Raw genomic sequence first — 14,839 nt, forward strand, 5'->3', positions numbered from 1 at the left:
CAAACCCTCCCGTCTGGCACCTGTGGGAATGTTGCAGCCTTTGCCCACCCCGAGTAAACCGTGGACCCATTTGTCCATGGACTTTGTGGGTGAGCTTCCGAGGTCTGAAGGCATGTCAGTCATTTGGGTGATAGTCGACCGTTTCAGTAAAATGGCCCATTTTGTGCCCTTGAAAGGACTCCCCTCGGCCCAGGAGTTGGCCGATATGTTCATCATCCACGTTTTCCGACTGCATGGCATTCTGGAAAACATAGTGTCAGATCGGGGAGTCCAATTTGTTTCTAGATTTTGGAGGGCATTTTGTCATCAAATGGGCATGGAACTGTCATTTTCGTCGGGCTACCACCCACAGACTAATGGTCAGACGGAGAGGGTTAATCAGTCCTTGGAACAGTTTTTAAGGTGTTATGTGTCGGATGCGCAAAATGATTGGGTCAAGTTCTTGCCTTATGCAGAATTTGCACACAATAATTTGAAAAGCTCTTCCTCTGGATTTTCTCAGTTTCAGGTGGTAACCGGAAAGTTGCCCAAATTCTCCCTATTGCCAGTAGCTTCCACTCTGTTTCCAGCTCTGGAGGCTTGGCAAAAATCATTTAAAGCCGTTTGGGGAATCGTGAAAAATAATTTGGAGAAGGCTTTTCAAAGTCAGAAAGGTCAAGCTGACAAGAGACGATCCGTGGAGTGGAAGTTCCAACCAGGAGATCTGGTCTGGGTCTCCACACGTCATTTGACCCTGAAACAACCCTCGCCCAAATTAGGCCCCAGGTTTGTGGGTCCCTTCTCGGTAACCAGGAAGATCAACAATGTTACTTATGCCATTGATCTTCCTGCCAGCATGCGTGGTGTAAGATCTTTTCATGTGTCCCTGCTTAAACCAGCAGTCCATGTGGGTGTCACTCCTCCTCCTCCTGTGATGGTAGACGACCAACCTGAGTACGAAGTAGAAAAGATTTTAGACTCACGGGTAGTGCAGAACTCAGTACATTATCTGGTGCACTGGAAGGGGTATGGTATGGAGGAGAGAACATGGGTACCTGAGTGTCGCATGCATGCGGACAGATTAAGAAGGGAATTCCACGCCCGATATCCTGAGAAACTGGGTGGGAACTGTCTGGAGTCCACTCCTCGGGGGGGGGGGGAGTACTGTGAGAAAACACGGAAAAGCCGCCGCAAGTACTCAGAGTCAGGCGGCTGATTCCGCGTTCAATACGGCAGCTTGCGTGCAGGGACCTGCATTCACTGGCCTGACGGAACGCGGAGTAGCCGCCGCATGCCCAGAGAACAGGGCGGCGGATTCCGCGTCCGACGCGGCGGGTTGCACGCATAGATCTACCTCTCTCAGTACTGCTGAATGGGGAGAGAACGCCGCACGCTCGGACAGCGCTGCGGCGGATTCCGCATTCAAAACAGCAGAGGCATTACAACACATGTCTGGTGTGGCTGGGACTGATAGTCCACACTGGTTCAGAAGGACGCGTGCTCACACCTTAGTCTTGGAAATTCTGTTATCATTGTGTTATTATCTAGATCAGTTTCCAAGGTGTTGATGATCACGGAACTCACACCTTAGTCTAGGAATTGTTGATTATTTGTTATGACCTTCTGCTTTCCTGACCATTCTTCTGATCTCTGATTTTGTACCTTTGTCATTCTGATACTCTGTTGCCAAACTCGGCTAGTCTTAGGATTCCGCATCTGTCTCCTGTCTCTGTACCTGATCTGTCAGTCTGTTGCCGACCTGGCCTGTCCGACCTCGAGAACTATTTTCTCCTGTTGGGAAATAGTTCACAGACCTGTCAGTGACACTTCTCCTTGGTGTCACTCACTCTCTTATCCTTCCTGCTCTCAGCCTGGCTCCGCCCCTTGGGGAGGCTCAGGCCTTTGGAAGGAATCTGTTCTCAGGGCAGTACCTCCTACTGCCTCGCACCCACTGTAAGGGTGCTCTCCTCAAAGTATTACTGTTGCACCAAACACTCATATTACTCAGGTGTCCAGAGGTTAGAGATATATTTGATTATCGGTGATACTGCAGATAATCTATAATCGGGTATATATCTGCATTTTCGGTGATACTGCAGATCACCGGTAATCAGATCCTCTCTGTTACACCGATCGTTACAGTAATAAATAATAACAGTTCTCTATCAGAATTCTATATTTTCATTTATGTTAACTGCACAAAAACAGGAAGGACCATCACTGGTTAAAATATGAATGCCCCAAACAGACAATCTTAGCAGTAGCACCTTCTTCAATATTTGATACCTGCAAACTCCAGAGAACCAGATGAATCCATAATTATTTGAATCTACACTGTCTGATGTATTGCCACCAAGATATGATATTTACTGACATTTCACATCTCTTTCTTCCTCTAATGAGAGGGATGGAACTGTATCAACTATTAGAGTCTGCCCATCTCTCATTACAATCTCCACCCAGGAGACAGGGGATTAAAAGTCTGGACACATAGGGCCTGATTCACAAAGCGGTGCAAACACTTTGCACGCCTGTGAAAAGCCCTTTATCACACCTAAACTTAGTTTAGGCGTGATCACAAGTAACTCGCGCGAAGCTCCCGCGCGCAGTGCGGTGTGCGCGCAGCGCCCATTCAGTCCTATGGGACTTTGCGCTCGCGTCTGCGCGTTTGCGCGTGCAAAACTTTGCGCGCGGGAGCTTCGCGCGATCAGCAGCACAAAGCGGTGATAACTCTGCTAGTGCAAAGGTTATCACGCCTAAAGTCTTTTAGGTGTGATAACTGAGTTATCACCACTTTGTGCATCAGGCCCCTAGTGTCAATGGTCCATAAGCTGATCCGTCCCATCACAGATCCATCTGCAAGCCCAAATGGATCTGGGGCTTTTATTTTGGACTATTAATTAAATAACTTTCTTCTATCTTCATGGATTTGTAATCAAAGGACACAGTAATTCCATAGACTGCTCAGACTTTATCCAGTTATTATTTCTCCTTTATATTCTCCCAATATTTTACCATATAAATCAGTTCATTTAATACATGATTACAAATAGTTTGACTAAGCACTTGTTCTAAATATCCTTTGCAAAGAATCCTGCCTTTTGGAGAGAACATTACTGTGACAAGTAACAATTAAAACTGTTTTATTAACGTATATTGATATATTTAGTAAGGTTATTGACATAACCCTTTTTCCTACAGGACTAGCCAGAGAATTAGCATAGCGTCTTCTCTCGCACTCAAATGATAAGTGGTGGCAGATCACTTGATCTCTGACAAAGATTGCGGATTGTATTGAATGTCCATACAATTGAAATTTTATTGTGTGTGTGGGCTCCCCAACCAATACAAAAGGGGACTTTGTCTGCAGTGGTGAAGTGTCTGAGAGTTGAATAATATGTGACAAAGGTAACAGGAATTTGAGGGTGACGTCATAGGCGCCATCTTGGAACTCCTCTGCTCTCCGATGCCCCGGTCTTGTTTTGCACTGACCACGTAAGATAGCAGTCGATAAAGCTCCCCATTGTGGGTGGAAGATGGGCACTGGCTGTCGGAGGCCCTCAGAGCTATGTTGGAACCCATGTGCAATGTGAATAATATTGGCGTAGCTGAGTTGCTTCCTCTTGCGTCTTCACATGCAGACGCTAGAGACGGAAGTCAATCATTTTTTTAGAAAACATTTCATTGTAATCGTTAACTTTTCTAACAAACATGAAGCAAAAAAAAAATGACAACATTTGAGCATAAATTACCTTGAACAACAGTATATGATGCCTCAACTGAAGACAGATTGGTTATAACACTGACATCATCATCCCGGTTGGAGTTCTCTATGTCAACAGTAATTGATTTTTCCATTTCTCTGTGAAGACTCGTAACAACGCCAGTTGGACGGGTTACATTGGTCAGTCGGCCTTCATTGTCATAACTAAAATGAAATCAGTTTAACAGCATTAACTGTAAGAACAATGGTTAAAAGCTCTAAAATACATTCATATATTTCTAAGTAAAGAGAATGCATTAGTATAGATTTTTTTTTTTTTTAATATAACTTTTATGTCTGAGAGCTGGGGTGATCCAACAGCATTTCTTTCTTGACATCAAAGTAGCAAAAGCTGATTTAACCACTTTTGTGTGCTGACGATATATCTACGCCCCGCAGAACTTCAATTTCTGCACAGGAGTGTAAATAATCATCTTCGCGTTCCGATGCGCAACCCTAGATGGCCGCATGCAGTGCAGCAATTGGTGTATGGGAGGAAGTCCTCCCATAGCCAAAGTGCCAGAATTTCTGAATGATTGCTGTCAAACCCAATGGCAGTGATCATTCAGTTTAAAAAAAAAAAACAACAACAAAAAAAAACATATAAAACAAAACACTGTTACATCGTAACAGTTACCTCCCAGAACACTCGGAATCCAGCGTACTGGGAGATAAGATTACAATATATCTATTCCCCTATATAATGAATGTGCTTTGCACAGATTTACTGCAGATTCGTGCTTTGCTGATTGCTGGCGGTCAGCAAAGCACTGTAGCAGATGTAATTCAATTGTATTACTCACACAGCAGCAATTGCAAGGCAATTGCGATTTCTGCCAATCACAAACACACTGCATGCAGCGTGTTTGCATTTGGTGGAAATCGCAATTCTGAGAATAAAGTGACCATACATATCGCAATTTGGCAGCCAGTGAATTGACTATCCTTTTTTATAATTATTATTGAATTGGATGCAAATTGGTGCTGCCACAAGCATGCCCTATCAACAATCTAAACAATTTTGGTCTAAAATTGTTTGACTGTATTGATCTGACATGCTGAAAAATCTTGAGCCAACATGGTCGATCGGATGCGCGGCAGTAACGACGTGCGATTTTGAGACGAATGTGACGGAACCCCTGGCGTTGTCATCCCAAATGTAAATGTGCCTCCCTGTCCATGCATTAATACTTTACCTGTCCACTGTCTCCCGCCGCTGTGGCCATCCATCCTCTGCATTTGCACTTCACTTGCTACCAACAAAGAGCAGGTGGCGCATGTGTGATGTTCCACACATGCCCCACATGCAATATGGGGTGGCAACACAAATGCAGAAGATGTATGGGCACCCTGGCTGGTGACAGCAGACAGGTAAAGTATTTTAATACACTCTCAAGGGGGAAAATGTTACATTAGGGCGGTGTAACATCCCCTATGATGGCGGCTGTGGGTACGCCGGATACCTCTGCAGCCGCCTTTGTTCTCGGTACTGAGGCCTCATCCGTTCCGCTGGTGTCTAGCACGCCAGGGACGGGACTGTCAGTTGCTCATAGGGTCGCTGTCTCACGCGGATGCTTGCGGAGACAGGACCTCTATGCTGGAAGAAGGCGCGTCAGCTGACCTGCCGGTTGGCTGACGTCAGGAGAGACTCACGGTGCCCGAATTGGTTGATTGGCAGGGGCGTGGCTGTGGGCTCTCCTCGCTGCTTCATAAGCGTTCTCCGCTCACTTGCAAACTGTCTGCTGTTGCGAATACGTCAGTGTTAGCGCTCAGACCTTAGACTAGTTCCGGTGTGTTTTGATCTGGAAGGAAACCAGGGATTTCACACAAGACTAGGATTATTGCCTTATTGTATTATTGATATTCTGTGTATGACTCTGGCTTATCTCTGACTCTGATTCTGCTCTACGTTTCTGTACTTCTGCCCATCTGATCTAAGTTGCCGAACCTCTGCCTGAATCATTACTATTCTCTTGCCTTCTTATTTTGTACTGTACCTGCCTCTCTGTTGCTGAACCTTGCCTGTCTGACCCTTCTACTCTCCAGTGAGCCCTTGTCACTGGAGAGGTGCTCTGATAGTACCCACCAGCCCCTCTGGTGAGGTCTAGCTAAACTATCTAGTTACTATTGTTGATAGTACCGACCAGCTCCTCTAGTGAGGTCTAGCTAAACTATCTAGTTACTATTGTTGGTAGTACCCACCAGCTCCTCTGGTGGGGTCTAGCTACTATTGAGTTACTGTTGCTGATAGCGCTCACCAGCCCCTCTGGTGTGGGCTCCTAGCTACCCAGCTTCTATCTTGGCTAGTACCCTCCAGCTCCTCTGGTGGGGCCTAGCACAGATTGGTTGCAGATAGTACCCACCAGCTCCACTGGTGAGGTTTAGTCAAACTATCTGCCATTTCCTCTGGTAGTTCTCTCCAGTCCCACTGGTGAGATCTACCCTCTACTGTTGCACCAAACACTATTGTCATTACATCTCTGCTTTCTATACTTGCATTATTGGTGATACTGCAGATCACCACATAATCAGGTATAGAGTCTGCATTATTGGTGATTCTGCACATCACACAATAATCAGATGTCTGTGTTGCTACGCCAATACGTTATACAATTGTTACAGAACAGTATAACATAACAAGTAATTACATAACAAGTAAATACATAACAGTATAACATAACAAGTATGGAGGCACTGTGCAATCGGGTTGAACTCTTGACCACAACCCTTAACGATCTTATCAAGACGGTTAATGTACAGCAGACTCAGATTAACCAGCTGATTGAATCCGTTAACCGTCTGAAAGAACCTAATGCACAAGTGTCATCCCCTCTTGCCATTGAGCCCAGGATGCCCCCTCCCGAAAAGTTCTCGGGGCATCGCTCTGACTTCCGAAATTTTAAACATCGGTGTTTATCTTACTTTGAGCTAAGGCCAGTCTCTTCAGGTACAGAAACTCAGAGAGTCACTTTGATTAAAACATTATTATCTGGCGATTCACAGTCCTCCTGGGCCTATAGTCTCCCAGAGGGTCATGAGGCTTTGACCTCAGTTGAGGATTTTTTTAAAGCTATGGCTATTATATATGATGATCCTGATTTAGCTATAACATCAGAAAGGAGACTAAAGACCCTCAGGCAGGAGCACAATCCAGCCGAAACTTACGCTGCTGAGTTTAGGAGGTGGGCTGTGTCAGCCAGGTGGGGTCAGTACGCCTTACTAGATTGCTTTTTATCGGGGTTATCTGATGCAGTAGCAGATTTGATGTCACCCTGAACCCAAATCTTTAGATGAGGCCATATCATTGGCCATCAAGATTGATCGGCGAGTTCGCTACCAGAAACAGGCCCAGGGTGCCGAGAAAGGGCATATAGTATCCAACTGTCCCAAGAAAGCGGAAAACTTGATCGCCTAGGAGTAGCTAGAGGTACTACCCTAGGCGATCCAGTCGTACCTCTAAACAATAAACTCTTGCTTCTGCCGTGTTCTATCACCTGGGAGGGACAGACTCATTCCACCCAGGCCTTCATAGACTCGTGTTCCGTTGTTAATGTTATGGCTTATGATTTTGCTCTCAAATTCGGTTTTCTGCTTATTTCTGTGGGACAGCAGGTACAGATCACCGCAATGGACGATTCCCCATTGCAAGAGAAACAATCCCTTACCCAGACTCCGGTAGTGTTATGTCAACTGGAAGTCTTGCATAAGGAACAGATACAATTTCTGGTACTCAAAATGTCCACCTCCACTGTTATTCTGGGTATGCCGTGACTTAAAAAACACTCCCCTCGACTGGAGTTCCAGGCAGTTAGTAAGTTGGTCCTCCCACTGTCGTCATCATTGTTTGGAGAAAGTTACCATAGGCGCTACCGAGATCCGAGTTGAGGGGTCATCTGAGCAGTCCTCTGACCCCCTTGAGATAGTAAGCTGGAAAGATTGGGCCTCTATATTGAACTCATTCCAGCAAGAGGTTGCTGAGGGGAAACCAGATGGGGTTTTATTTGTGCCACTACAGTTTAGATTCAAAATTCTCCATATGTTTCATACTAAAAATGCCGGTCACCCTGGTATGGCCCGCACTCTGGAGTTACTGGATAGATGTGTATGGTGGCCCTCTATGGTGTCTGATTGTAAATACTTTGTCGGTAGTTGCTCTGTGTAGGCTAGGAGTAAGTCGTCCAGACGGGCTCCTGTGGGTACACTACAGTCACTTCCAGTGCCAGAGCAACCATGGACCCACTTGTCCATGGACTTTGTGGGTGAATTGCCTAGGTCTGATGGGAAAACAGTCATATGGGTGGTAGTCGATAGGTTCAGCAAGATGGCCCATTTAATTCCCTTGGACGAACTCCCCACTGCATAGGAACTGGCGGAGCTCTTCATGCACCACATTTTTAGATTACATGGGATTCCAGAGAATGTGGAGTCAGATAGGGGAGTCCAGTTCGTTTCCAGATTTTGAAAGGCCTTTTGTCATCATTTGGGTATGAATCTATCATTTTCCTCCAGCTACCACCCACAGACAAACGGGCAGACCGAAAGGGTTAATCAGGCTCTAGAGCAATTTCTTAGGTGTTACGTGGCAGAGGCTCAGATGGATTGGGTCAAATTTCTGCCCTTCGCAGAATTTGACCACAATAATTTGAAGTGTGCTTCCTCAGGATTCTCCCCTTTTCAGGTTGTAACAGGAAGATTGCCAAAGTTCTCTCCTCTGCCTGTGGTCTCATCTCCCTTCCCGGCTTTGGAGGAGTGGCAGGGAACACTAAGAGAGATCTGGGAAATGGTCAAGAATAATCTAAAAAAGGCTTTCGCTACCCAGAAAAGACAGGCAGATAGGAGACGTTCTGTAGAGTGGAACTTTGCACCGGGTGATAAGGTGTGGGTGTCTACCCGGCACTTGGCCTTAAAGCAACCTTCTGTTAAATTGGGTCCTAAATTTATAGGGCCATACTCTGTATCCAAGAAAGTCAATAACGTAACCTATGTGGTTGCACTTCCGCCCAGCATGAGAGGTGTCAAGACTTTCCATGTGTCCCTTTTGAAACCTGCCAGGCATGTGGATTCCCCGCCCCCCCCCCCCCCCCCTGTGGTGATTGATGGGGAACTGGAATACGAGATAGAGCAGATTTTGGATTCTCGGGTGGTACGTAACTCCATACAGTACCTGGTTCATTGGAGGGGGTATGGGCCAGAGGAGAGATCTTGGGTACCAATTTCTCGTATGCATGCAGAAGAACTCAGGGAGGACTTTCATAGATTACATCCTGAAAGACCAGGTGGTTCGTGTCCGGAGTCCATGCCTAGAGGGGAGGGTACTGTAACATCCCCTATGATGGCGGCTGTGGCTACGCAGGATACCTCTGCAGCTGCCTTTGTTCTCGGTAGGTACTGAGGCCTCATCCGTTCCGCTGGCGTCTAGCACGCCAGGGATGGGACTGTCAGTTGCTCATAGGGTCGCTGTCTCACGCGGGCGTGCGCAGAGACAGGACCTTTATGCTGGAAGTAGGAGCGTCAGCTGACCTGCCGGTCGGCTGACGTCAGGAGAGACTCACAGCGCCCGAATTGGCTGATTGGCAGGGGCGTGGCTGTGGGCTCTCCTCGCTGCTTCATAAGCGTTCTCTGCTCACTTGCAAACTGTCTGCTGTTGCAAATACGTCAGTGTTAGCGCTCAGACCTTAGACTAGTTCCGGTGTATTTTGATCTGGGAGGAAACCAGAGATTTCACACAAGACTAGGATTATTGCCTTATTGTATTATTGATATTCTGTGTACGACTCTGGCTTATCTCTGACTCTGATTCTGCTCTACGTTTCTGTACTTCTGCCCATCTGATCTAAGTTGCCAAACCTCTGCCTGAATCATTACTATTCTCTTGCCTTCTGATTTTGTACTGTACCTGTGTAATTATTGTGGAATTCTCTCCGTGATCAGCGCACAGGGTGTGCGCTGACACTGCGGAAATCCTCCACAAGCGTATAATTTGAGGGAACCCAGCAAAAGTTGCAATGCACCTGTAGAGGGAAGTTCCTGTCGGCAGGTGGAGCTGTGGAATGCAGAGGAACAGCTCCTATGCCCTGCCACACACGCCAGACAGGAATTGCACGAAGGGAAGAAACGCAGGGCAAGATAGCCCTGAAAGGGAGAGATCAAAGTGACAGAGGGTATGTTTGTCCACCAATCTAGTCGCCACCCTGCGACGATGAACACACAACCAAGAAGAACAGGTGAGAAGGCAATCGCCAGAGATGGCGATTGCTAACAGCGACACAAGACTGAATAAGCACAGATGAGGAATGTATGTATGTCCACCAATCTAGCCGCCCCCCTGCGACGGTGGACACACAACGGAGGAAACCAAGTGAGAACGCAATCGCAAGAGAAGCCATTGTGAAGAGATTGAGCAAAAGGGACAGATTGTATGTGTGTGCACCAAACTAGTCGCCAACCCGCGACGATGCATACACAACAGCAGATATGAAGTAGGAATGCAATCGCGGGAGAGGCGATTGCCAGAGGTGACACAAGGCTACAGCAAGGCAGAGCATGAGAGTAGCAAAGGCACAGCAAATCATACAATGAGAAGATAAGGAAAATAACAAACGCTAACTAAACGCGAACACTGCACTCATTCGCAACAGTGCACGCATTTATGCGCGGTCTCCGCGTGTTAAGCACAACAGAGACAAGCACGCCTAACTAACCACCGACAGAAAAACATGAAACAGAGGACGCGAGCGCTTGCTAACGGTTACCTCACCGAGCCTCCAGCAAGCGTACGTAGCAGACAAGACAGATACATGAAAACAGGAATAAGTGAGAGAGACGGATCCACAGCACTAGCGCAAGGCGAGTGCGATCCAGGCAAGACAGATTAGATGAGATAGCTGGTAGCAACCGCTGCTCCAGCAATACTCTAAGAACAAAGATCAGAACGACTTCCTGTCGACCACCGCTGGGACAGAACAATCGCAACAGACAAACAAAACAGATATGCAATCCTAACTGCACTAGGGAATCTGCCTAGTGCAGTCCCAGGAATTACTCTAAGCTAATATTTAAACAATGAGCAAGGCTGACACTCCAGGAGTGTTTCACAGGACTAACCCTTATGACCAGCCCAGGTCTGTGATATCACATGGTATTTATAGTACAAACCTCCAGAGGATGTGGCTAGGAAATTTGCATGACCAACGTATGCAAATTCCCTAGCAGCAGCAAGCTGCAAAACTGACAAAAGGTCTCTCTTCCAGAGACCTGCAGAATGCAGACCTGAACAGTGGTCAAAAAGCTGCCTGCCTGCATCAAAAAGCTGCGACCTCATCGGAAGGAGAAGCCACCGAAACATGCCCATCAGTACCACAAGTCTCAGTGTAACACCCATCAGGACTGTGAATGCCAGAGAAGAAGCCATCGACACCCACCGAGCCATGCCCACCACCTTCCAGGGACCGTCCAAAAATACCAAACCTGCCACAATACCCATTCGAAGTGTCCCTTTCCACAAAGCACCCACTGCTGATCTCATCCAAGGTACCAGGAAATATTTCTCCCAGGAACTCCCAGAACACTTTGAAGCTCCGCAGAGATCCCAGGAGGGCAGAACGATCACCCGGTTCACATGGAGAACTATCAAGAACCCCTATGGAAACAATGACAATTCCAGATTCAGAATTACCAGGACAAGCATCAAGACCAGGGCCTTCAGGGACCACCTCTGGGCATGCAGGCAACATCAGAACAGGTTTCCACCGAGGAAGCATCTGAGCAGGCTGGCAACCGAGACACACTTGGGCTTTCTGGGTCACAGAACACATCGGGGTACACTAGCCCAAGGGGAACCTCAGGACACGTCGAGGAACTGCCAACCTCAGAGTCCGTTACGACAAGACCAAAAGCAGAACCGGGCAGAGAATCATCATGAGCAGTGGTCTCAAGCACTGGACTTTCAAAAGAAGGCTTGGACTCAAACCTAGAAATCTCTGTGACAATAATATCATCATTGACTACATATGAGTGAAGCTCCACCAGAGCTGCAAAGGTAGTCAGCACAACAGCAATGCCTACTGAAGTGGGCAACACCTCAGAAGGACTTGGGGGGCAGGAGACATCTCCTACAAGTTCTGCACCCGTTGGGAGGAACTCGGAGGTCTCCAGGACATCAGACAAGACCTCAGGAACATCATTTTCCAAGTTTTCTAAGAAGGATTCTGAACTATCCATGTTACAGGGCAAAACTGGAACTTTATTTTGTGGACAGGACAGATGTCCCAGGGAAGGTTCCACCATAAACTGAGACTGAATTTCATCATCATGAGCGGAATGTACAGGAATATTTACTGGAACACACACTGACTCCCTAACTTTAATCTCACTGCACCCAGAATTCTGCGTAGCAGTCAAACTAGCTTGCAACTCCAAAACTGCAGAAAAACAGGTGAGTATAGTAGCAATACCTAGACGAGCCTCTAGGGACACTGCAGGAGACTCTAAACAAGGCCATATTAACTCATCCAGAGTACAGGGCTCAGAGTCAGCATTTTCCTCAGAACAAGAAAGGGACTCACAAATGTCAGTGCGAGTGGAGATCATGTTTTCATTCATAGTACAGGGCAGATTCAGAGAAAGCTTCTCTGGGCAAAGCAAAAAAGCTTCAGCATCAGATTCTCAAAACCGAAATGCTGTCTCACTCTTAGATTTGGCTAACAATGTCAAATCCGAGGAGTCAGAACGCAAAACTTGCGAATCAAAAATCGCTTTAGGTTGTGAAACTGATGCTTCCATAGCGCAAACCTCCGCGATCTGCGGGGCAGACTGTAAGGCGTTCAGGACAGAAACACTGGAGCAACTGTCACCAGGCAACGGGCCCTTACAGGTGTGAACAGGGTGAGACAAAGACGCATTAGCAGTAGAAATAGCGACAACATCAGAAAAAACTTTATTAGACATATTAATTTTACTTTTGATGCTGCATAATTTAGAAATGTTTCCCATAGCAGGATCACAGATGGAAGATCTTAAAGATCTGTCTCTAAATAACAAGGGGTCCCACACATCCTTGAAAAAACTGATACATTCATGCTGATCACAATCTGCAGGAACATCCGAGAAACAGGCATTAAATCGCATAGATTCAAACTGCACACAGTCAGGAGAGACTCTTTCAGGATTCGCACAGGAATCAACCACAGTGGTACACCCATTCATTTCAGATCGCACAATGTCAAGACTCACATGCTTTACCCCAGAAAGGCAGGAACAATCATCCGACAACGATGTTTCTTTATTGGAATCAATTGATTGGTGTGTGTGCAACTCATCCAAAATCGTCTGCCACACATAAATCACCAGATCCACATCACCCTCGTCACATTCATCGGAATCAATCAAAAGGTACATAGAATCAAGACAATCAATCAAGACATGTTCCCTTTTTGCTATGTAAAAATCACAAAAGGCTTTCCAATCAAAATCAAATTCCTCCATCAAGGCCCCAATGTCCCATGAGGCAAATGGAGGTTCAAACAAGCCAGTATCTAGATAATCTCCATATGGGTGGAGATCAGGAACCAGAACAGATTTTTTAACTGCTTTAATATAGTGTGCGATCCTACCTATAATAGGATCCACATAAGCTTTGGATTGGGGCAAAAAACCCGGAGACTGAGCAACATCATTGTACACATCATTAGGGAGTGTTTTATTCAGATGCTTGCAATTTTTAATTTTTCCCTTTTTAGCCACTTTGCATGTCTGTTTAAATGCAAGAGACGTATCCAGGCAGTTCTCTTGCATCTGCTTAGAAGCTAAAGTGGCAAGAGAAACATTGAACTGATTATCATACGGAACGGTTTTGCACATTTCAGACTTGACAGAAATAACCTCTTTATTTGTGGTTGCTATGGGCAACAAATCTTTTGGCTGACAAGGCGAATCAGCAGATTGGCCTGCAAGCACCAATTCATTAACATATTGGGTCAACCTGGTGAACGATGGCAAGCAGGGCGCAGCGGACCAAATTGTGACACCTCCACGGCTTGCAGGCAGGCCTCCTGCCACCTCCTCTCCTCCTGCTACATGCTCTTCGCTGTCCTCCTCCTTCTTGGCTGAGTGGCAGTTCTCCTCTCCAGCTACACAGCCCCAGCTCCGCAGGGCCTATGCTGCATGCCAGGTACGACGGTGTCACGCCATCTTAGACATGTCTTGCCTCAAAGCGGAGAGTCACACTGGAGCTGGCTGCTCTTAAGAAACAGGTGGATGAGTGGCTGATCCCGCACCACCTGGAGATAGGCAACGTGGTGTGCGACAACGGCAGCAATCTGCTTGCCGCTTTGCATATGGGGATGCTGACACACATACCCTGCATGGCACATGTCATGAATCTAGTTGTTCAAAGATTTGTGTTAAAGTACCCTGGCTTAGCGGATGTCCTGAAGCAGGCCAGGAAGTTCTGTGGGCATTTGAGGCAGTCTTACACAGCCATGGCACGCTTTGCGGAAATTCAGCGGAAAAACAACTTGCCGGTGAGACGCCTGATTTGCGATAGCCCGACTCGCTGGAATTCGACCCTGCTCATGTTCTCCCGCCTGCTAGAACAGAAGAAAGCCGTCACCCAGTACCTCTACAACTACAGTAGAATGAAACAGTCTGGGAAGATGGGGATGTTCTGGCCCGACAACTGGACATTGATGAGAAATGCATGCAGGCTCATGCGGCCGTTTGAGGAGGTGACCAACCTGGTGAGCCGCAGTGAAGGCACCATCAGCGACTTGATTCCATACGCTTACTTCTTGGAGCGTGCTGTGCGTAGAGTGGCGGATGAAGCTGCGAATGAGCGTGACCAGGAACAGTTACGGCAGGAACAGGCATGGGACCAATTTTCATCAGACCCAGCTGTTTCCTCAACACCTGCGGCAGCACAGAGGGGGGAGGAGGAGGAAGAAGAGAAGTTGTGTGCAGAAGACGAGTCAGACTCAGAGGATAATGAGCAAGGTGTTTCTTTGGGGGAGGAGGAGGAGGAGGGGACAGCGGCAGGAGAACTACCGCAGCAGGCGTCGCAGGGGGCTTGTGCTGCTCAACCTTCCCGTGGTATTGTTCGCG

At 47.0% G+C, this 14,839-nt stretch overlaps 1 protein-coding gene across 6 annotated transcripts in view; it reads right to left on the reverse strand.

The window, feature by feature from the left end:
• TENM2 (teneurin transmembrane protein 2) overlaps nt 1-14,839 on the reverse strand; it is a 4,210,084-nt gene that overhangs the window by 649,923 nt on the left and 3,545,322 nt on the right. For all 6 annotated transcript variants that reach the window (XM_068277420.1, XM_068277423.1, XM_068277418.1 and 3 more), the window contains one exon: nt 3,732-3,907. In XM_068277420.1, the coding sequence (XP_068133521.1) occupies nt 3,732-3,907 (176 nt within the window). The remainder of the gene's footprint in view (nt 1-3,731; nt 3,908-14,839) is intronic.

This window comes from Hyperolius riggenbachi, chromosome 3, assembly GCF_040937935.1.
Source record: "Hyperolius riggenbachi isolate aHypRig1 chromosome 3, aHypRig1.pri, whole genome shotgun sequence".
Lineage (NCBI taxonomy): Eukaryota > Metazoa > Chordata > Amphibia > Anura > Hyperoliidae > Hyperolius > Hyperolius riggenbachi.